Here is a 24,104-nt window from a genome sequence, read left to right on the forward strand (position 1 = left end):
TAAATGACAAGACATGCCTCAAGGCAGGATTTTTGAGGCCCAGAGGCACACGCTGTAGGTTGGAAGTCAGCGTACCCAACTTAGCCAGGTTATCTTGGATGTCTTTATCGGGAATGTAGGGGGGGGACGTTGGATGCGATCACTCGTACCGATGGCGACGACAGTGGCTCCAAGGTGAGGTGCCAATTGTCAACCGTCAGCCCCTTCTCCATGGTGGCGTTTGCCACCTTTTCGGACTGCATGAAGAAAACCACCCTTCCGCTCACCTTGGAGGCATACTTTATCGAGCCCTCAGGCACGATGGCGCCCAGCGCTTCCGCGTAAACTTCGAGCGGGACATCGGTGGAAGCCGGGCGGCGGATCCCAGCCTTCGCGTGGAGGCTCCAGCTGCTGCTGCTGCTGCTGCGGGCGCCTTACAGGCCCCAAGAGACCGGCCTTGCGTAGGCGTGGTAGCTTTCTCGTGTGAGACGTCGCACACAAACTGCTAAAGCAAACCTCTCTTACTTTCTAAAGCCGAGAAAATTATTGACAAAAAAACAAGAAACGAAGATGAATGTTTATAAAGATGGTCAAACCTGTGTTATGACCACCTTCTCATAATTACTATTACTGCTGTCCACCCAAAGCTCCCATGGAGAGGGTAAAATTACTTAATGTAGAAAAAAAGCACACCAATAAAAATAAAAAATGCTGTAAACACGCTCGCAGTACAACACAAGAGGGGTCTAAAGGGGATGTCGGCACTGCACTCACACCGGCCGGCGTGGGTACAGTGCCAACACATGGTGCGTGTAACACGTGGAGGCACGCGAGACAAAGGAACGAACAGAAAACACGAAAAACGCACACAATTCTAAAAATTGCTTGAGGAACAAAGGAACTCAAAATCGAATTGACAACAAAGAAAAGCGTGATTATGAAATCGACTATCAAGTAAAAGTGGAGGATTGTGCGGAGAGCGAAGACACCTGTACACTGCAGAGAGCGCAGCCGCGCCCTGAACGGTGAAAACAACATAAAGGAACGAGGAAAGAAGGACGAAGGAAGTCCAAATAAATAAAGAAAGTGATCACAAATTGTGTGTAAAGCAAGACACTGTTGGTGAAAATACATCCTGAAAAAAGGGTGAGAAAAATAAAAGTTTTAGAGGTAAGGCCAGGAGCTTCGGGTGAAACACGTCTCTCTCCATCCCCTCCCTCCCTCCCTCCCTCCCTCCCTCCCTCCCTCCCTCCCTCCCTCCCTCCCTCCCTCCCTCCCTCCCTCCCTCCCTCCCTCCCTCCCTCCCTCCCCTCCCCTCCCTCCCTCCCTCTCCTCCCTCCCTCCCTCCCTCCCTCCCTCCCTCCCTCCCTCTCCTCCCTTCCTCCCTCCCTCCCTCCCCTCCCCTCCCTCCCTCCCTCCCCTCCCTCCCCTCCCTTCCTCCCTCCCCTCCCTCCCCTCCCTCCCTCCCTCCCTCCCTCTCCTCCCTCCCTCCCTCCCCTCCCTCTCCTCCCTCCCTCCCCTCCCCTCCCTCCCCTCCCTCCCTCCCTCCCTCCCTCCCTCCCTCCCTCCCTTCCTCCCTCCCTCCCTCCCTCCCTCCCTTCCTCCCTCCCTCCCTCCCTCTCCTCCCTCCCTCCCTCCCTCTCCTCCCTCCCCTCCCTCCCCTCCCTCCCTCCCTCTCCTCCCCTCCCTCCCTTCCCTCCCCTCCCATTTGCGCTTCAGGTTCCGGTGGAGCAAAGACGGCCGGCGTTTTGACCCAGGCTGGGACCCCAACGTGAAGCAACACGGGAATGGCTCCGGCACTTTCACCGTGGACACGGCGGCGGTGTTGGCCGCATCCGGCGGCCAACACGACGCTATGGAGGCCTACGAGGGGGTCTACCGCTGCTTGGCGGAGAACCGGCATGGAACGGCCCTCACCGCCAACATCGCCGTGCGGCTGGCTCGTGAGTAGGGGGACGAGCACCCCGGCGCGGCGCGCGGTAGACCAGCCGGCCCGGCGTGCGCCGCAGTGCCGGCCTTGCAAAGGTGCCGCTCGCTGACAGCGCTTGCCCCGACGATCTGTTAAGGCTACACGGGGGGGCGGGGGCGGCGTCTTTGTTTTTGTGCTGCAGGTGCCCCAGCGTGGCCCCTTGAGGACCTGAGCCCCGTATTCACCGTGGAGGGCTCCCCGGCCGTGCTGCGCTGTAACCCTCCCCACGGCTTTCCCCCTCCCGACATCTTCTGGTTGGACGGCTGTGAGTACCACGGTGGATAGGAAGATGTTGACTACCTCTCCTGGTACGCGGGAGGTCGTGGGTTTGATCCCGACCCTGACGACGCCTGCTGCTGCGTATTTGGAGTTTGAGGTGTCTCTCATCATCATTGCGATGGCTAGGAGATGTTGACTACCTTGCCTGGTATGCAGGGCTTCTTGCTCTTTCCTACTGATGCTGATGTAAATGCAGAGACGACGACTACAATTTCACATTCAGGTTGTCGAGCCAGGCAAGCGAGAAGTGGAGTGCATCATTGCCATGATGTATCCTTCCAGATTTGTGAAACGGGGGGGCAGTGCGTCGTTATACGTTGTACAGGGGCTCTTCTGCTGCCATGACTTGCGCGGCGGATGATGCTGCTGATGATGCTGATGATGATGCTGATGATGAAGCTGCTGATGATGATGCTGCTGATGATGATGCTGTTGATGATGCTGATGATACTGCTGATGATGCTGATGATGATGCTGATAATGATGCTGCTGATGATGATCCTGATGATGCTGCTGATGATGATACTGATGATGACGCTGATGCGGATTTAGTGGTGGACTTCTGTTACAATTCAGTTTCATGGCTCATCGGATTCCTCCTCCTGCAGTCTAAAGATTCTCGTTCCGATCCCCTTTCATCCCCCCCCCCCTTACCCCCGGCGTGCTGCTGGCGCTGCAGCCATGCAGAGAGTGCGGCTGGATGCTCGAGTGTCCCAGAGCCTGGATGGCGACCTGTACTTTGCCAACGTGCTCCCCGGGGACGTGGACTACTACGTGTGCTGCACCCGCTATCCGCGCACTGGAACCATCCAGCAGAAGGAGCCGATTTGGCTGATCGTTAAACCCGGTGAGCGGCGGTGGTGGCAGCGATCGCCGGCAGGGCACGTGTGTGTACGTGCGTGCGTCTGTGTGTACGTGTGTACGTGTGTGCGTGTGTGTGCACGTGTGTGTGTACCTGGTGCGACGTGTAAATATCACCATTTGGAGAGACAAAGGCGGTTGGGCGTGGTGCTGGCCACCAACCCCCTCGTGTGCCATGCCGGCCTTCATAGGTGCTGCTCGCTAACAGCACTTGCCCCAACAGTCTGTTACAGGCTATATGGGGGCATCCTTCCAATCCTGTGGAACCTGTCCAGTGCCCAGACTGATTATGATGTCATGTAGGGCAGTCTGAGCACAATAGCCACCCTCCCTCAGCATTTCACTTGGGAGATCATCTCTTCCTGGTCATCCCCACTTTGCCTCATGATGTTTTCCAGGCTGAAGGATTTCCCCTCCCCCAAGACCTCACAGAAATGCTCAGCAATTCTGCAAACCTGTTCCTGGGGGTCGAACATCGGATCACTTTTCTTTCCCCTAATGATGGTGATGGGTATGGTGCTGCAAGTTACTTTTTTGATGGAGTTAAAGAGTGATATGTGATCGCGGGCCACTGAGGCCGATTCCATCGCCTCAATAACCGAGGGAAGGCTGCGGTAAGCCTCCTCATTTTCTGACGTGGGATGCTCTAGACCAGGGGTCTCCAACCCCCGGACCGGTACCGGTATCGGTCCCTGGGCTGTTAGGAACTGGGCCGCACAGCAGCAGGAGGTGAGCGGTGAGTCCACGCGTGGCCCGCCCCCAATATTTTATTATTTACCACTTTTGTCCGCGCCTCTTTCCCACACTGCGCACTCAGGCACAGTGTTGGTATAAAGCCCACAAGCTCTAACCCCTAGTAGCCACAAGGAGTAAGCCCACAAGCTCTAACCCCTAGTAGCCACAAGGAGTAAGCCCACAAGCTCTAACCCCTAGTAGCCACAATGAGTAAGCCCACAAGCTCTAACCCCTAGTAGCCACAATGAGTTTAAAAACAAATGTCGCTGGAGAGCTTCTTTGAAAAGGGGGAAAGACCCAATGATGAACCACCCCCCCCCCCCCCGGTCCGTGAGTAAATCGTCTTCCACGAAACCGGTCCCTGGTCCCAAAAAGGTCGGGGGGCTGCTGCTCTAGGCGATGAAAGTGGGCCTGGATCATCTTTTGTGGGGGCATAAGTAACCTCGACCACAACTCCTCGCCTCTGGTTGATGGGAAGGCGAGCTCAAAGTAGCCTGGGGCTTACGGCTTCCCACGCCTCACCGCCACGCTCCCACACCCCCTTCATTATTTTGCTCAGAAGAAGAGCCACTCCCTGTTGTTTGGCAGTCTCCTGCCCCGAGTAGAAGGTTGTTTACCCCTCATGGTGGCAGGAGCCAGAGCCGGTCCACCGGACCTCCTGAGTACCACAGAGATCCAGGCGGTATTTGTCCAGCTCTCGGCAGAGTAGTGGCAGCCTCTCATCCGCAGTCAGCGTTGGAACATTCCACGTGACCACCCGCAGTAGCTTTTTGTTATTTCTGGAGGAACCCCAAGGGTAAGGATTCAGTCTCCTGGCTCCGTCAAATGTGGTTTGGCCAGGAGACGTCATAGTCGCCTGTCCCCCCGCTAGAATATTTTTTATGGTTTTGTGCTAATTAATTGAAGGTGGAGGGATGACCAGCCCCTTGCACCCGTTCAGAGCCCCCATTTGGCCGCTGTGGTGGTTACAAACGCCACGAGGGAAATGTTCGATTGAAATTGGTCCTCCCCCCATGGCACTGCTCACCGCAGCGTTACCGTCCGGCACCAACGAGGAGGTAGGGGGTTGTTTCGCTCGACTTGACAAAGATCAACCCCGTATGGCCTTAACAGACTGTTGTTAGCGAGCACCTGTGAAGGCCAACACGGGACACAAGGGGGTGGCTAACACCACGCCCGGCCGCCTTTGTCTCCCCGGTGGCGATGTTTACTACAAAACGCACCAGGCACTCGTTTGAGGCTGATTCGACCTAAGGTACGCCCAGGATCGATTCAGATAATCAAAATGTTGGCTGTGAGCGAGAATCAAACTCGGGTCAGCGGGGTCGGAGCGCAGCATAGTGCTAACCACTACACTACCTATCCACCCACCCACTCCCCTACACACGCACACACACACAGCTCATCCGTCGAAGAGACGTCCGGTGTTTGTGGAGCCTGGGGGTGAGACAAGCAGCAAGCTGGTGCTTCAGGGAGAAACGCTACTGCTGGGGTGCATCGTTCAAGGGCTGTACGTACACACACAACAACAACCGCCATTCACCACTAAGTAGCGGTGACGTCACCACGATGCTTGTGCCAGGCTATGTGCACGTTGAGGCCACGTGAAGTGTCGAACGCCCGCTGGCAAGAGGTCACGGGGCAGACCCAGGTGCCACGGGTCGACTGACTGAGATGACTGGCTGATGCACCACCTGTGCCCCCTACTGTGCCAACCTGCTGTGCTTTAGCCACCCGGCGCTCCGCTCGTTGTTGAGAGCATCGCTCCTCCGCCCTCCGTTGTTGTTGAGGGCGACTGCCTCCAAATGCCCAGTAGCGTCCTTCACGAGCCTCCTCCACAGAGGCCGATCTTGACACCGCTGGTACCAGTCATCGGCAACTCCACTCAGCTCCACGTCCTCCTGTACCACATCACTCCATCTCTTCTCTAGCCCATGCCGCGCCCGTATAGCCCCCTCGATCCGGCCGAAGAAAATCTGTTTAGGCATGCTCTTGGGTCTTTCGGTAAAGTCACGTAGATAGAAAAATATAAAATAAATCACGACGTTTCGATCGCAACACAAGCAAATATATTTCTCCTGCCTCAGCAGTTTGCCTGCTGTATTTTTTCACCTCAAGATGATTGCTTGTGTTGCGATCGAAACGTCGTGATTTTTAAAATTATTTTTCTATCTACGTGACTTTACCGACAGACCCAAGAGGTTGAATTCCTGCAGTCACGAAAGCTGTTTAGGCATGCGGTATCTGGGCATGCAGGCTACATGACCCAGCCAACGCAGCCGTGCCTGCCAGAGGAGCTCACCGATGGGACTTTGTCCAGATCTTTCAAGGATTTGTGAGCTCACACAATCCAGCCTGGTTAAACCCAGGATGGATCGTAGGCAGGCCAGCCTAACTGTTTCTAACCGGCAAATATGTTCCATTAGGGGATCCACGTTTCGCAAGCGTAGAGAAGGGAGGGAATGACTGTGGCCGAGAAGACCTGAAGCTTCGTGCGGAGCGACAGACCAGGTAGCTTCCACACAGCGTTAGGCAACCAATGAAAAGACATTGCCGCTCGACTGATTCGAAGTGAGACCTCTGCTGCCAAACCGGAGCCGGTCATGAGCACACTCCCAGGTATGAGAAACTCTTCACTCTTTCTACAATTGGGAGTTGTGGGGGTGGAGTGTCTGATGGGACAACATACCCAGGCAGGTGCTTAGTTTTAGTGGGGCTGATGGTAAGGCCCAACCTCTTAGTGGCAAGCTCCGGGTTCAGCAGCAGCGCCTCCAACTCCTCCTCTGAGTGAGCAGCAATTACCAGATCATCGGCTGTTGAGCAATAGGGCGCCATCCCTTGACCGCACCTGGGCATCGATCAGCCTCCCATTGTATCTGTACCAGATGGAAATTTCTCCGGTACAGCCACCGAAGGTTTTACGAACTACGTGGTCGAAATTGATGTTTAATAATGTGGGAGCCAGAGGACATCCCTGTGGCACAACAAGGTAAAAAGGGAATGACTCCGACTCCCAGTCACTTAGTTTTACCCGGTGCCCGCTCACCATCATGAAGGTCCTTAATAATTGTGAGCAGAGGGTCAGGGACTCCAAATGTACGAAGAATAACCCAAAGCCCAGGCCTACTGATGGTATCATAGGCCTTGACCAGGTCAATAAAGCAAAGATGTAGATCTTGTTGGAATTGCCTATACCTCTGCTGTAGCAGACAGACAGAAAATATGGCATCTGTGCAGGACCGCCCTTTCCTGAAACCGCATTGGGGCTCCGCAAGCCTCTCCTCAGCGTGCATGGCAAGGCAATGTTGAATAATCCTTGCCAGGACCTTTCCCAACACACTGAGGAGTGAGATGCCCTTGTAGTTGTTACAGTCTGTGCAGTCCCCCTTCTTAAGGAGGGGGACCACCAGGGCATCCTTCCAATCCTGCGGAACCCGTCCAGTAGTCCAGACTGTTATGATGTCATGGAGGGCAGTCTGTGCACACTCACTTTGTGCCACGGTGTTTTCCAGGCTGAGGGATTTCCCCTCCCCCAGGACCTCACAGAAATGCTCAGCAAATCTGCAAAACTGTTCCTGCGGGTCGGAGATTGGATCGCTGTTCTTTCCCCTGATGAGGGTAATAGGTGTGGCGCTGCAGGTAAATTTTTTGATGGAGTGAAAGAGCAATTTGTGAATGCGGGCCATTAAGGCAGACTCCATCTCCTTAGCAACCTGCGACCACCACCCATTCTTGCAGCACCTCACGGCTCTCCGAACCTCCGAGCGAAGGCTGCGGTAAGCCTCGTCATTCTCTGACGTGGGATGCTGTAGAAGGTGAGAGTGGGCCTGTCGCTTTTTCTCAGTCAGCCTGAACACCTGTCAGCCTGGGTCTCTGGGGAGGTCTGGACCGTGTACCCAAAGCAGCTATTGCAGCTGCATGAGCCACAGTCCTAAACCTCGCCCATTTCCCCTCGACATCAGGAGGAGTGGGGGACGATGCCAACCCCAGCCGCAAGCGATGATGAAATTCTCGCTTGCAACTTTCATCAGCTAGCTGAGACCAGGCCACTATGGGTTTTAATGGGGTCCTGGGTGTACACCCACCACCGGAGTGGAAGAATGGCAGGCGCATCTTACAGATGACAAGTCGATGGTCAATGGGCAGATCAGCTCCACGGTAGATCCTGGTGTCAAGGACATGGGCTCGCATCCGCTGTTCCGTCACTATGTAGTCCAGCAGATGTTCTTGCTTGGACCCGGCATGCATCCATGATGTTGTGTGGATGCTCCGATGCCGGAACGGCTTGTTGGTAATTACAAGCCCATGGGCTGCACAAAAATCTAGCAGCCTCCTGTTGTTATTGAGCTGATCTGGCCCATGCCCTCCAATCACCCCAGACCAGATGCCAGCATCATTATCAACGCGGGCATTGAAGTCACCCAACAAGATGACTATCCCGAGGGGCCACTTTAGCCAGCACCTGTGACAGGAGGTCATAGAAGGCATCTGACTCGTCGGCTTTGCTTGCATCCCTCCATGGATGTTCGTCTTCGGTGGGGGCATATGTAACCACGACCACCACTCCTCGTCTCCGGTTGATGGGAAGGCGAGCCTTCTTTTGAACAAAAGAATGAAGGGGGCGTGGGAGCGTGGCGGTGAGGTGTGGGAAGCTGAAAGCCCCAGGCTACGTACACACACACACGTACATACACGCACGTACACACACGTACACACACACACGCACGTACACACACGCGACACGACTATTCACTTCACTACTGTACACTACACTGCTATGCACCACACTTTACACTACACTACGTAATATCCTACGCTAGTTTCGCACGCACACCCACGAATGTGTGTGCGCGTGCGTGTGAGTACACGTGCATGCGCATCCACGTTCGTGCATTCCCCCGCTTGCGTGCGCGCAGCCCCACACCGCAGCTTCGCTGGGCCAAGGTGGACGGGGAGCTTCCAAGTGGCCGCATCACCTTCGGTGCCTTCAACCAGACGCTGGTGATCCGCCACGTGTTGGCGGCCCACGCCGGTGACTACCGGTGCCACGCCAGCAACAGCGAGGGCAGAGCCCTGCACACCTTCACCGTCACCGTGGAAGGTGCCTCAGGGGCGACGGAGGGAGCGGTGGCACGGCGGTTAGCGAACCCTGCGGCCCAAGTCGTGGCGACGATTATCTCGACCGGTACCCGGGCCTCTGCTAGCTCGACTCGACCTCAAATGAGTACCCCCCCCCCTCCTTCCCCCCTCCTTCCCCCTCCTTCCCCCCTCCTTCCCCCCTCCTTCCCCCTCCTTGCCCCCTCCTTGCCCCCTCCTTGCCCCCTCCATCCCCTCTCCTTCCCCCTCCTCCCCCCCTCCTTCCCCCTCCTTCCCCCTCCTTCCCCCCTCCTTCTCCCCTCCTTCCCCCCTCCTTCCCCCTCCTTGCCCCCTCCTTGCCCCCTCCTTGCCCCCTCCTTCCCCTCTCCTTCCCCCTCCTTCACCCCCTCCTTCCCCCTCCTTCCCCTCTCCTTCCCCTCTCCTTCCCCCCTCCTTCCCCCTCCTTCCCCCCCCTCCCCCCCTCCTCCTCCTCCTCGTGTTTTCCCGACCGCTGCAGCCAAGCCTTACTGGATCGCTCCCGAGCCAGAGAGCCGCGTCTACGCTCCGTGGGACACCGTGGAGCTCGCCTGCCTCGCCGACGGAATCCCCAAACCGCTCGTCCGCTGGTTCTTCAACGGCATCCCCGTCAACGGTGTGTTGCCTCCTTACCCGCTCGTCCAACCTACGCGCTTGCTCACTACCCACTGACTTTGCTCGTCCACACGCTCATCCACTCTCGTACGCTCGCTCACTCGCTGACAGCTTATCACACGCTCGCTCACTCGCTGACAGCCTATCACACGCTCGCTCACTCACAGCCTATCACACGCTCGCACACTCACAGCCTATCACACGCTCGCACACTCACAGTCTATCACACGCTCGCACACTCATAGTCTATTACACGCTCACTCACGCATAGCCTATCAACAACAACAACAACCGCCATTCGCCACTAAGTGGCGGTGACGTCACCACGACGCTTGTGCCAGGCTATGTGCACCCTGAGGCCACGTGAAGTGTCGAACGCCCACTGGCAGGAGATCACAGGGCAGACCCAGGTGCCACGGGTCGACTGACTGAGATGACTGGCTGATGCACCACCAGTGCCCCCTACTGTGCCAACCCGCTGTGCTTCAGCCACCCGGCGCTCTGCTCGTTGTTGTGAGCATCGCTCCTCCGCCCTCCGTTGTTGTTGGAGGGTGACTACCTCCAACTGCCCAGTAGCGTCCTTCACGAGCCTCCTCCACAGAGGCCGATCTTGACACCGCTGGTACCAGTCATCGGCAAGTCCATTCAGCTTCACGTCCTCCTGTACCACATCACTCCATCTCTAATCTAGCCCGTGCCGCGCCTGTTTAGCCCCCTCAATCCGGCCGAACAAAAGCTGTTTCGCAAGCGGTGGCTGGGCATGCGGGCTTCATGACCCAGCCATCGCAGCCTTGCCCGCCAGAGGAGCTCACCGATGGGACCTTGCCCAGATCTTTCAAGGATTTGTGAGCTCTTCACACAATCCAGTCTGGTTAAACCCAGGATGGATCGTAGGCAGGCCAGCCTAAATGTTTCTAACCGGCGAAGATGTTCCATTAGGGGGGTCCACGTTTCGCAAGCGTAGAGAAGGGAGGGAATGACCGTGGCCGAGAAGACCTGAAGCTTAGTGCGGAGCGACAGAGCAGGTAGCTTCCACACAGCGTTACGCAACCGATGAAAAGATATTGCCGCTCGACTGATTCGGAGTGAGACCTCTGCTGTTAAACTGCAGCCAGTCATAAGCACACTGCCCAGGTATGGGAAACTCTCCAATCTCTCCACAACTGCCCCATCACCGATTGGGAGTTGTGGGGGTGGAGTGTCCGATGGTACAAAATACCCAGGCAGGTGCTTAGTTTTGGTGGGGCTGATGGTAAGGCCCAACCTCTTAGTGGCACGCTCCAGTCTCAGCAGCAGCGTCTCCTATTCCTCCTCTGAATTAGCAGCTATTACCAAATCATCAGCATACATAACGTGGTTGAGCAATAGGGAGCCATCCCTTGACCGCACCCGGGCATCGATCAGCCTCCCATTATATCTGTACCATATGGAGATTCCCCCGGTACAGCTATTGAAGGCTTCACAAACTACGTGGTCAAAATAGATGTTAAATACTGTGGGAGCCAGAGGACATCCCTGTCGCACCCCAAGGTGTACAGGGAATGGCTCTGACTCCCGGCCACGTAGTTTTACCCGGGCCCGCTCACCATCATGAAGGTCCTTAATGATCGTGAGCAGAGGGTCAGGTACTCCAAAAGCACGAAGAACAACCCAGAGCCCAGGCCTACTGATGGTATCATAGGCCTTGACCAGGTCAATAAAGCAGAGATGTAGGTCTTGTTGGAATTCCCTACACCTCTGCTGTAGCAGACAGACAGAAAATATGGCATCTGTGCAGGACCGCCCTTTCCTGAAACCGCATTGGGGCTCCGCAAGCCTCTCCTCAGCGTGCCTGGCAAGGCGATGTTGAATAATCCTTGCCCCTGTAGTTGTTACAGTCTGTGCGGTCCCTCTTCTTAAAGAGGGGGACCACCAGGGCATCCTTCCAATCCTGCAGAGCCCGTCCAGTGGTCCAGACTGTTGAATAGATGTCATATAGGGCAGTCTGTGCACAAACGCCACCCTCCCTCAGCATTTCGCTTGGGAGATCATCTCTGCCCGCTGCCTTTCCTGGTCTCAGACTCCGGATCGCCTTCAGTACTTCCTCAACAGATGGCACCTCAGCCAGCCACTCACAGGAGGTGACTTCTTCCAATATTTGAGGCACCGCAGCCTCAGCAGGGTCATTCTCACTTTGTGCCATGATGTTTTCCTGGCTGAGGAATTTTCCCTCCCCTAGGACCTCACAGAAATGCTCAGCAAATCTGCAAACCTGTTCCTGGGGGTCGGAGATTGGATCACCGTTTTTTCCCCTAATGATGGTAATAGGTGTGGTGCTGCAGGTTACTTTTTTGATGGAGTTAAATCGAGATTTGTGATCACGGGCCACGGAGGCAGACTCCATCTCCTCAGCAACCCACGACCACCACCTATCCTTGCAGCGCCTCACGGCTCTCCGAACCTCCGAGCGAAGGCTGCGGTAAGCCTCCTCATTCTCTGACGTGGGATTCTGTAGCCGATGACAGTGGGCCTGTTGCTTTTTCTCAACCATCCTGAACAACTCCTCTGTCAGCCAGGGTCTCTGGGGAGGTCTGGACTGCGTACCCAAAGCAGCCATTGCAGCTGCATGAGTCACAGTCCTAGACCTCGCCCATTTACCCTCGACATCAGGAGGAGTCGGGGACGATGCCAATCCCAGCCGCAAGCGATGATGAAATTCTCGCTTGCAACTTTCATCAGATAACTGAGACCAGGCCACTTTAGGTTGGAATGGGGTCCTGGGTGTACACCCACCATCGGAGTGGAAGAATGGCAGGCGCATCTTACAGATGACTAGTCGATGGTCAGAGGGCAGATCAGCTCCACGGTAGGTCCTGGTGTCAAGGACATGGGCTCGCATCCGCTGGTCCGTCACTATGTAGTCCAGCAGGTGTTCTTGCTTGGACCCGGCATGTATCCATGATGTTGTGTCGATGCGCCGATGCCGGAACAAGCCCATAGGCTGCACACAAATCTAGCAGCCTCCTACCATTGTTATTGAGCTGATCTGGCCCATGCCCTCCAATCACTCCAGACCAGGTGCCAGCATCATGACCAACTCGGGCATTGAAGTCACCGAACATGATGACTCTATCCCGAGGGGCCACTTTAGCCAGCAACTGTGACAGGAGGTCATAGAAGGCATCTGACTCGGCTTTGCCTGCATCCCTCCACGGATGTTCATCTTCGGTGGGGGCATAAGTAACCATGACCACCATTCCTCGTCTCCGGTTGATGGGAAGGCGAGCCCAAAGTAGCCTGGGGCTTACAGCTTCCCACACCTCACTGCCACGCTCCCACGCCCCCTTCATTCTTTTGTTCAAAAGAAGAGCCACACCCTGTTGTTTGGCAGTCTGCTGCCCCGAGTAGAGGACTGTCCACCCCTCATGGTGGCAGGAGCCAGAGCCAGTCCACCGGACCTCCTGAATGCCACACAGATCCAGGCGGTACCGGTCCAGCTCCCGACAGAGGAGTGACAGCCTCTCCTCCGCAGTGAGCGATCCAACATTCCACGTGGCCACCTGTGGTGGTTTTTCGTTGTTTCTGGAGCAGCCCCGAGAGTAGATATTCAATCTCCTGGCTCCGCCAATTGGGGTTTGGCCAGGAGACGTCATAGACGCCTGGCCCCCCGGGGCCTCCGGCACAAGAATATTAGTTATATACTTAATTCGCGGTTTAGTGGTAATTAATTGAAGGTGGAGGGGTTACCAGCCCCTCGCACCCGTCTAGAGCCCCCGTTTAGCCCCTGTGGTGGACACAGATGCCATGAGGGGAGGTGCCAATCGAGATTGGAACTCCCCCCACAGCACTGTCCACGACAGAGTTGCCCGTCCGGCTCCGCGAGGAGGTAGGGGGTTGTTTTGCCGGACTCATAGTCTATCACACGCTCACTCACTCACAACCTATCACTTGCTCACTCACTCATAGCCTGAGAATAGGTTTTCCCCTTTTTTCTGACAACAATACAGCTGTGTTAAGATGTTAAAACACCAAACTGAAACCTTTTACAAGGAATCATGTCTGCATTAACCACAACATATACTGGTGGTCAGAATGCAAACAAAAACATACTCTGAATCGTGTCAAGGCTCCACACACACACAAAGAGTGCCGGGTGTCGTGTGTCGCTGCGCGGTGGAGCAGAGGCCCCCGTGGTGTCCGGGCGGAGCGTGGACGGCGACTCCCTGTCCCTGAGGCGGCTGGACGGGGGAGCCACCGGCGTGTACCAGTGTGAGGCCTCAAACCGGCATGGCACCATCCTGGCCAACGCCTACGTCAAAGTGCCAGGTGAGCGGGGGGCGGGGGGGAGTGACTGGGAGGGGGAAGGAGGAGGAGGACGGAGGACGAGGAGGGAGGTAGGAAGAGGGAGGAGGAGTATGGGGAGGAGGAGGAGTATGGAGAGGAGGAGGAGTATGGGGAGGAGGTGGGAGGAGGAGGAGTATGGGGAGGAGTATGGGGAAGAGGAGGAGTATGGGGAGGAGGAGTATGGGGAGGAGGAGGAGTATGGGGAGGAGGAGGAGTATGGGGAGGAGGAGGAGAATGAGGAGGAGGAGGTCCTTGACTGGACAGACGGCTGTAGGTCGCCCCCCTCTAGGCAGGGCACTTTGGACCGACTCTGACGGACGACCCCTCCGGCTGGCTGTCTGTGCCCCCCACCCCTCCCACAGCCGTGCCCCCACAGATGCTGTCGGAGCAAAATAGGCTGTACGTGGCGAGGGAGGGAGAGGCGGTGTACATGGAGTGCGCGGTGTTTTCGTGGCCGCCCGCCGAGTTCCTGTGGTGAGACGGAACGCTGCCCTGGCTCCTTCCCTCTCCGTCTCTCTCTCTCTCTCCGCTCACTTAGACGATTGTTTATTTGAACCTTATGGTGGTTCCCCGGGGTATCATAGTACCTCGGCACTCACGTAATGTGCGTGATGCAGTCATTTTTAGTCTGGTGATGGCCGGCGATGCGGCAGTCGACTCATCTCGACGAGCCGCGCGTGATTCGCCGCTCAAAGTTAAATTTTAACGGTGACGGGTTTTTTTACGCTGATGTTTGGCGTTTCCAGATCGCGGAGTGTGGCACTGATTTCGGATCGATTGGTACCCCAGTCACGGAGTTAAGTAACACCCCGGTAAAAAAATAGCGTCCCAGAAATAAAAGATTCCAATCGCCTCGGCCATGTTCTTTGGGGGGTGTTTTCCAGTAAAGTCACGTAGATCGGTTCACAGAAAAATAACGAAAAACCAAAAACTGCGACGTTTTGATCGCAACGCAAGCGGTCGTTTATAAGAGGGGTAGTCGGCGCGCGAAATGGCTGTGTCGGTGTAAATGCTGTGAACGCGCAAGTTTGAAATGGGCGTAAAATTCAACTAACTAAGGTGGTAGGATGGGAACATCATAGCCAGTCATGACTTGAACTGGTTGATAACGTCCTTCACTTTGTACCCATCTCCTCAGTTGAAATTGTGTCTGTTTCTATATGTATATGGATGGCTTCACGAACAAATATTTTGTTGATGGCCAGCGGGCTTGCAAAGTACCTTCGTCTTAGAGGAATCTACTTCGCGTGAGCCAGTTGGTATCATTCGCTACCGCGGGGGTACCGCCATGAGGATAGTTTCACCAGCTAATGGCCACTGAGCTACGGAGCGCTTTATACTGTGTAGGAACCTCCTGGTTGATTGTTGTTGTGTCCGTCAGTCGTGCATCCAATCATGGGAGGGGTGGGGCTGGGTGGGGAGGGTGGGGCTGGGTGGGGGGAGGGGCTGGGTGGGGCTGGGTGGGGAGGGGCTGGGTGGGGAGGGTGGGGCTGGGTGGGGGGAGGGGCTGGGTGGGGCTGGGTGTGGAGGGGCTGGTCACCCTGTGGTGTCCTTTTAAAACTCAACGTTTAACCTACTCACGCCGGCTTGTGCCCGCCCTCACAGTCGGAATGCACCACGTGGTGCCGCCATTGACCCTGGCCATTGACCGAGCAACCCAACGTTCCTACTACCAGCTCCCTCCCTCCGCAGGAGAATGTGTTATCAGAAGCAGCCATGTCGCAAACGACAGCCCCGACGAAGTGGCTTGTTTGTTCGGCAAAGGATGCCTCGGGCGCTCGTTATGCCACGAGGGCTGTGCCTACGTCAGACTTCTTTCGCACCCTACGTGGCCAATCGTGCTCATCGGAGGTGCGGGAGTTTGGTCGATTTCGTGAATATCACCGGCAGGTTTCACTCTCTACCCCCCTCCCCCTCTCTCTCTCTCTGCCTGCGCCACACACCGCCAGGTTCAAGGACTCACGGAACCTCCGCCTGCAGGACGAGCGCCACCGGACCTTCAACAACGGCACCCTGCGCGTCATTGCCGCGCGGCGTGAGGACACGGACTCGTACGTGTGCATCGCCGTCAACGACGTGGACTCCAGACTGCTGAGGGTGCACCTCCTCGTCGAAGGTTAGCAAAGCCCGGCCGGTCGCCTTTGTCTTCCCGGCGCTAACGACATTTACTACGCACCGCACCAGGTACTCGTTTGAGGCCGAGTCGACCTAGGGGAGGCCCAGGACCGGTTCAGGTAATGGTCACCGGGGTTTGTGGTCGTGAGCGGGAATCGAACTCGGGTCGCCGGGATCGTAGCGCAAACCACAACACCACCTCCACCACCACCACTACCACCCCCTCCACCATCATCATCAACACCACCACCACCCCCTCCACCACCCCCTCCACCATCATCATCAACACCACCTCCACCACCACCACCCCCCCCTCCACCATTATCATCAACACAACCTCAACCACCAGCACCACCCCCTCCACCACCCCCTCCACCATCATCATCAACACCACCTCCACCACCACCCCCTCCACCACCCCCTCCACCATCATCATCAACACCACCACCACCACCACCCTCTCCACCACCTCCTCCACCACCCCCTCCACCATCATCATCAACACCACCACCACCACTACCACCCCCTCCACCATCATCATCAACACCACCTCCACCACCACCACTACCACCCCCTCCACCATCATCATCAACACCACCTCCACCAGCACCACCACCACCCCCTCCACCATCATCATCAACACCACCTCCACCACCACCCCCTCCACCATCATCATCAACACCACCACCACCACTACCACCCCCTCCACCATCATCATCAACACCACCTCCACCAGCACCACCACCACCCCCTCCACCATCATCATCAACACCACCTCCACCACCACCCCCTCCACCATCATCATCAACACCACCTCCACCACCCCCACCACCCCCACCACCACCCCCTCCACCATCATCATCAACACCACCTCCACCACCACCACCACCCCCTCCACCACCCCCTCCACCATCAACACCACCACCACCCTCACCACCTCCACCACTACCACCTCCACCAGCACCACCCCCTCCACCACCCTCTCCACCATCATCATCACCACCCCATCACCTTGTTGTATATTTTTGGCCTTTTCCAAAATTTGTATTAAGCATAATTCTGCCAATATCTTTTTAAAAATAATCAATCGCGGTGTCGCTTGGGGCAAAAGGGAGTGATGCGAACCCCCTCCCCTCACACAGCAGCCGCCTTTCACACTCAGGACTAGGCAATTATACCTCCCTGATTAGCATAAATTACGTGCATAATTACATAAATTAGCATAAATTCGGATAATTAGACATTGTCCCATTTTTATTTTATTTCTGTTAATTTTTCTAGACCCGACATATACAACAACCTCCACCCCCACCACCCCTAACACCACCACCACCCCCCCACAGTGGTGGATGATGGCGAGGAGGACCAGGAGGTGGAGGAGGATTATGGCGAGGAAGAGGGCAAGGAGGAGGAGAGCCAGGAGGATGATGAGGAGGAGCAGGGTGAAGAGGAGGGCCAGGAAGAGGGCAAGGAGGAGGACGATGAGGAGGAGCAGGGTGAAGAGGAGGGCCAGGAAGAGGGCAAGGAGGAGGACGATGAGGAGGAGCAGGGTGAAGAGGAGGGCCAGGAAGAGGTCAAAGCTGAGGAGGCGGAGAGCCAGGAGGATGATGAGGAGGAGCAGGGTGAAGAGGAGGGCCAGGAAGAGGGCAAGGAGGAGGAGGAGGACGATGAGGAGGAGCAGGGTGAAGAGGAGGGCCAGGACGAGGGCAAGGAGGACTCTGCTGACAGGGCGGAGGCCACCACCGCCCCCGACGCCGGTGGCGGCCGTGACGGCGGTGCTGACGAGGGCGACGACGACGAGGGCGACGACGAGCTGTTAGCTACCTCGCCAGGTACGCGGGAGGGCGGTGGCTCCGATCGCCTGATCACCCTGACGATGCAAATGGCTGGGGTCAGCCCAATGCACTGGGTTTAAATGACCGGGTTTCAGCCACTCCGTGAATCTCCATTGGCTGGTCAGGTTCCCAAGTGCATGCTCCATTCATGTTTGGATTCAATGTTAAAAGCTCCCATAGACTTCAATGTTAAAGGCTCCCACAGACTTCAATGTTAAAGTCTCGAGTAGACTTCAATGTTAAAGGCTCCCATAGACTTCAATGTTAAAGGCTCCCATATACTTCAATGTTAAAGGCTCCCATATACTTCAATGTTCAAGGCTCCTATAGACTTCAATGTTAAAAGCTCCCATAGACTTCAATGTTAAAGGCTCCCATAGACTTCAATGTTAAAGTCTCACATAGACTTGAATGTTAAAGGCTCCCATAGACTTCAATGTTAAAGGCTCCCATATACTTCAATGTTAAAGGCTCCCATAGACTTCAATGTTAAAGGCTCACATAGACTTCAATGTTAAAGGCTCCCATATACTTCAATGTTAAAGGTTCCCATAGACTTCAATGTTAAAGGCACCCATAGAATTCAATGTTACAGGCTCCCATAGACTTCAATGCTACAGGCTCCCATAGACTTCAATGTTAAAGGCTCCCATAGACTTCAATGTTAAAAGCTCCCATAGACTGCAATGCTAAAGGCTCCCATAGACTTCAATGTTAAAGTCTCGCATAGACTTCAATGTTAAAGGCTCCCATAGACTTCAATGTTAAAGGCTCCCATATACTTCAATGTTAAGGGCTCCCATAGACTTCAATGTTAAAGGCTCCAATAGACTTCAATGTTAAAGGCTCCCATATACTTCAATGTTAAAGGCTCCCATAGACTTCAATATTAAAGGCTCCCATAGACTTCAATGTTAAAGGCTCCCATAGACTTCAATGTTACAGGCTCCCATAGACTTCAATGCTACAGGCTCCCATAGACTTCAATGTTAAAGGCTCCCATAGACTTCAATGTTACAGGCTCCCATAGACTTCAATGCTACAGGCTCCCATAGACTTCAATTTTAAAGGCTCCCATAGACTTCAATGTTAAAGGCTCCCATAGACTTCAATGTTAAAGGTTCCCATAGACTTCAATGTTAAAGGCTCCCATATACTTCAATGTTAAAGTCTCGCATAAACTTCAATGTTAAAGGCTCCCATAGACTTCAATGTTAAAGGCTCCCATAGACTTCAATGTTAAAGGCTCCCATAGACTTCAATGTTAAAGGCTCCCATAGACTTCAATGTTAAAGGCTCCCATATACTTCAATGTTAAAGTCTCGCATAGACTTCATTGTTAAAGGCTCCCATAGACTTCAATGTTAAAGGCTCCCATATACTTCAATGTTAAAGGCTCCCATAGACTTCAATGTTAAAGGCTCCCATATACTTCAATGTTAAAGGCTCCCATAGACTTCAATGTTAAAGGCTCCCATAGACTTCAATGTTACAGGCTCCCATATTCAATGTTAAAGGCTCCCATAGACTGCAATGCTACAGGCTCCCATAGACTTCAATGTTAAAGGCTCCCATAGACTTCAATGTTAAAGGCTCCCATAGACTTCAATGTTAAAAGCTCCCATAGACTTCAATGTTAAAGGCTCCCATAGACTTCAATGTTAAAGTTTCGCATAGACTTCAATGTTAAAGGCTCCCATAGACTTCAATGTTAAAGGCTTCCAAAGACTTCAATGTTAAAGGCTCCCATAGACTTCAATGTTAAAAGCTCCCATAGACTTCAATGCTAAAGGCTCCCATAGACTTCAATGTTAAAGGCTCCCATCGACTTCAATGTTAAAGGCTCCCATAGACTTCAATGTTAAAGGCTCCCATAGACGTCAATGTTAAAGACTCCCATATACTTCAATGTTAAAGGCTCCCATAGACTTCAATGTTAAAGGCTCCCATAGACTTCAATGTTAAAGGCTCCCATATACTTCAATGTTAAAGTCTCGCATAGACTTCAATGTTAAAGGCTCCCATAGACTTCAATGTTAAAGGCTCCCATAGACTTCAATGTTAAAGGCTCCCATAGACTTCAATGTTAAAGGCTCCCATAGACTTCAATGTTACAGGCTCCCATAGACTTCAATGTTAAAGGCTCCCATAGACTTCAATGTTAAAGGCTCCCATAGACTTCAATGTTACAGGCTCCCATAGACTTCAATGCTACAGGCTCCCATAGACTTCAATGTTAAAGGCTCCCATAGACCTCAATGTTAAAGGCTCCCATAGACTTCAATGTTAAAAGCTCCCATAGACTGCAATGTTAAAGGCTCCCATAGACTTCAATGTTAAAGTCTCGCATAGACTTCAATGTTAAAGGCTCCCATAGACTTCAATGTTAAAGGCTTCCAAAGACTTCAATGTTAAAGGCTCCCATAGACTTCAATGTTAAAGGCTCCCATAGACTTCAATGTTAAAAGCTCCCATAGACTGCAATGCTAATGGCTCCCATAGACTTCAATGTTAAAGTCTCGCATAGACTTCAATGTTAAAGGCTCCCATAGACTTCAATGTTAAAGGCTCCCATATACTTCAATGTTAAGGGCTCCCATAGACTTCAATGTTAAAGGCTCCAATAGACTTCAATGTTAAAGGCTCCCATATACTTCAATGTTAAAGGCTCCCATAGACTTCAATATTAAAGGCTCCCATAGACTTCAATGTTAAAGGCTCCCATAGACTTCAATGTTACAGGCTCCCATAGACTTCAATGCTACAGGCTCCCATAGACTTCAATGTTAAAGGCTCCCATAGACTTCAATGTTACAGGCTTCCATAGACTTCAATGCTACAGGCTCCCATAGACTTCAATTTTAAAGGCTCCCATAGACTTCAATGTTAAAGGCTCCCATAGACTTCAATGTTAAAGGTTCCCATAGACTTCAATGTTAAAGGCTCCCATATACTTCAATGTTAAAGTCTCGCATAAACTTCAATGTTAAATGCTCCCATAGACTTCAATGTTAAAGGCTCCCATAGACTTCAATGTTAAAGGCTCCCATAAACTTCAATGTTAAGGGCTCCCATAGACTTCAATGTTAAAGGCTCCCATATACTTCAATGTTAAAGTCTCGCATAGACTTCATTGTTAAAGGCTCCCATAGACTTCAATGTTAAAGGCTCCCATATACTTCAATGTTAAAGGCTCCCATAGACTTCAATGTTAAAGGCTCCCATATACTTCAATGTTAAAGGCTCCCATAGACTTCAATGTTAAAGGCTCCCATAGACTTCAATGTTACAGGCTCCCATAGACTTCAATGTTAAAGGCTCCCATAGACTGCAATGCTACAGGCTCCCATAGACTTCAATGTTAAAGGCTCCCATAGACTTCAATGTTAAACGCTCCCATAGACTTCAATGTTAAAAGCTCCCATAGACTTCAATGTTAAAGGCTCCCATAGACTTCAATGTTAAAGTTTTGCATAGACTTCAATGTTAAAGGCTCCCATAGACTTCAATGTTAAAGGCTTCCAAAGACTTCAATGTTAAAGGCTCCCATAGACTTCAATGTTATAAGCTCCCATAGACTTCAATGCTAAAGGCTCCCATAGACTTCAATGTTAAAGGCTCCCATAGACTTCAATGTTAAAGGCTCCCATAGACTTCAATGTTAAAGGCTCCCATAGACGTCAATGTTAAAGGCTCCCATAGACTTCAATGTTACAGGCTCCCATAGACTTCAATGTTAAAGGCTCCCATAGACTTCAATGTTAAAGGCTCCCATAGACTTCAATGTTAAAGGCTCCCATAGACTTCAATGTTAAAGGCTCCCATATACTTCAATGTTAGAGTCTCGCATAGACTTCAATGTTAAAGGCTCCCATAGACTTCAATGTTAAAGGCTCCCATAGACTTCAATGTTAAAGGCTCCCATAGACTTCAATGTTAAAGGCTCCCATAGACTTCAATGTTACAGGCTCCCATAGACTTCAATGTTAAAGGCTCCCATAGACTTCAATGATAAAGGCTCCCATAGACTTCAATGTTGAAGGCTCCCATAGACTTCAATGTTAAAGGCTCCCATATACTTCAATGTTAAAGGCTCCCATAGACTTCAATGTTAAAGGCTCCCATAGACTTCAATGTTACAGGCTCCCATAGACTTCAATGTTAAAGGCTCCCATATACTTCAATGTTAAAGGCTCCCATAGACTTCAATGTTAAAGGCTCCCATAGACTTCAATGTTAAAGGCTCCCATATACTTCAATGTTAAAGTCTCGCATAAACTTCAATGTTAAAGGCTCCCATAGACTTCAATGTTAAAGGCTCCCATAGACTGCAATGCTACAGGCTCCCATAGACTTCAATGTTAAAGGCTCCCATAGACTTCAATGTTAAAGGCTCCCATAGGCTTCAATGTTAAAAGCTCCCATAGACTTCAATGTTAAAGGCTCCCATAGACTTCAATGTTAAAGTTTCGCATAGACTTCAATGTTAAAGGCTCCCATAGACTTCAATGTTAAAGGCTTCCAAAGACTTCAATGTTAAAGGCTCCCATAGACTTCAATGTTAAAGGCTCCCATAGACTTCAATGTTAAAAGCTCCCATAGACTTCAATGCTAAAGGCTCCCATAGACTTCAATGTTAAAGGCTCCCATAGACTTCAATGTTAAAGGCTCCCATAGACGTCAATGTTAAAGGCTCCCATAGACTTCAATGTTACAGGCTCCCATAGACTTCAATGTTAAAGACTCCCATAGACTTCAATGTTAAAGGCTCCCATAGACTTCAATGTTAAAGGCTCCCATAGACTTCAATGTTAAAGGCTCCCATATACTTCAATGTTAAAGTCTCGCATAGACTTCAATGTTAAAGGCTCCCATAGACTTCAATGTTAAAGGCTCCCATAGACTTCAATGTTAAAGGCTCCCATAGACTTCAATGTTAAAGGCTCCCATAGACTTCAATGTTACAGGCTCCCATAGACTTCAATGTTAAAGGCTCTCATAGACTTCAATGTTAAAGGCTCCCATAGACTTCAATGTTAAAGGCTCCCATAGACTTCAATGTTAAAGGCTCCCATATACTTCAATGTTAAAGGCTCCCATAGACTTCAATGTTAAAGGCTCCCATAGACTTCAATGTTACAGGCTCCCATAGACTTCAATGTTACAGGCTCCCATAGACTTCAATGTTAAAGGCTCCCATATACTTCAATGTTAAAGGCTCCCATAGACTTCAATGTTAAAGGCTCCCATAGACTTCAATGTTACAGGCTCCCATAGACTTCAATGTTACAGGCTCCCATAGACTTCAATGTTAAAGGCTCCCATAGACTTCAATGTTAAAGGCTCCCATAGACTTCAATGTTAAAGGCTCCCATAGACTTCAATGTTAAAGACTCCCATATACTTCAATGTTAAAGTCTCGCATAGACTTCAATGTTAAAGGCTCCCATAGACTTCAATGTTAAAGGCTCCCATAGACTTCAATGTTAAAGGCTCCCATAGACTTCAATGTTAAAGGCTCCCATAGACTTCAATGTTACAGGCTCCCCATAGACTTCAATGCAACAGGCTCCCATAGACGTCAATGTTAAAGGCTCCTATAGACTCCAATGTTACAGGCTCCCATAGACTTCAATGTTAAAGGCTCCCATAGACTTCAATGTTAAAGGCTCCCATAGACTCCAATGTTACAGGCTCCCATAGACTTCAATGTTAAAGGCTCCCATAGACTTCAATGTTAAAGTCTCCCATAGACTTCAATGTTAAAGGCTCCCATAGACTTCAATGTTAAAGGCTCCCATAGACTTCAATGTTACAGGCTCCCATAGACTTCAATGCTACAGGCTCCCATAGACTTCAATGTTAAAGGCTCCCATAGACTTCAATGTTACAGGCTCCCATAGACTGCAATGCTACAGGCTCCCATAGACTTCAATGTTAAAGGCTCCCATAGACTTCAATGTTACAGGCTCCCATAGACTTCAATGTTAAAGGCTCCCATAGACTTCAATGTTAAAGGCTCCCATAGACTTCAATGTTAAAGGCTCCCATAGACTTTAATGTTACAGGCTCCCATAGACTTCAATGTTACAGGCTCCCATAGACTTCAATGTTAAAGGCTCCCATAGACTTCAATGTTAAAGGCTCCCATAGACTTCAATGTTAAAGGCTCCCATAGACTTCAATGTTAAAGGCTCCCATAGACTTCAATGTTACAGGCTCCCCATAGACTTCAATGTTACAGGCTCCCATAGACTTCAATGTTAAAGGCTCCCATAGAC

At 52.2% G+C, this 24,104-nt stretch overlaps 1 protein-coding gene across 7 annotated transcripts in view; it reads left to right on the forward strand.

The window, feature by feature from the left end:
- Nucleotides 1-24,104, forward strand: part of LOC142912410 (neuronal cell adhesion molecule-like) — a 39,458-nt gene that overhangs the window by 13,597 nt on the left and 1,757 nt on the right. For 5 of the 7 annotated variants that reach the window (XM_076060594.1, XM_076060595.1, XM_076060596.1 and 2 more), the window contains 10 exons: nt 1,699-1,922; nt 2,091-2,213; nt 2,907-3,074; nt 5,225-5,333; nt 8,740-8,924; nt 9,417-9,551; nt 13,712-13,855; nt 14,236-14,347; nt 15,823-15,989; nt 17,332-17,820. In XM_076060594.1, coding sequence (XP_075916709.1) covers nt 1,699-1,922; nt 2,091-2,213; nt 2,907-3,074; nt 5,225-5,333; nt 8,740-8,924; nt 9,417-9,551; nt 13,712-13,855; nt 14,236-14,347; nt 15,823-15,989; nt 17,332-17,820 — 1,856 coding nt within the window. Of the gene's footprint in view, nt 1-1,698; nt 1,923-2,090; nt 2,214-2,906; nt 3,075-5,224; nt 5,334-8,739; nt 8,925-9,416; nt 9,552-13,711; nt 13,856-14,235; nt 14,348-15,822; nt 15,990-17,269; nt 17,821-24,104 lie in introns of all 7 variants that reach the window. The other 2 variants (XM_076060598.1, XM_076060599.1) reach the window with 2 other exon arrangements.

The sequence above is a fragment of the Petromyzon marinus genome, unplaced genomic scaffold (genome assembly GCF_048934315.1).
Source record: "Petromyzon marinus isolate PM22_M1 ecotype Great Lakes invasive population unplaced genomic scaffold, UKy_Petmar_22M1.pri1.0 PM_G_Scaffold_20, whole genome shotgun sequence".
NCBI classification, from domain to species: domain Eukaryota; kingdom Metazoa; phylum Chordata; class Hyperoartia; order Petromyzontiformes; family Petromyzontidae; genus Petromyzon; species Petromyzon marinus.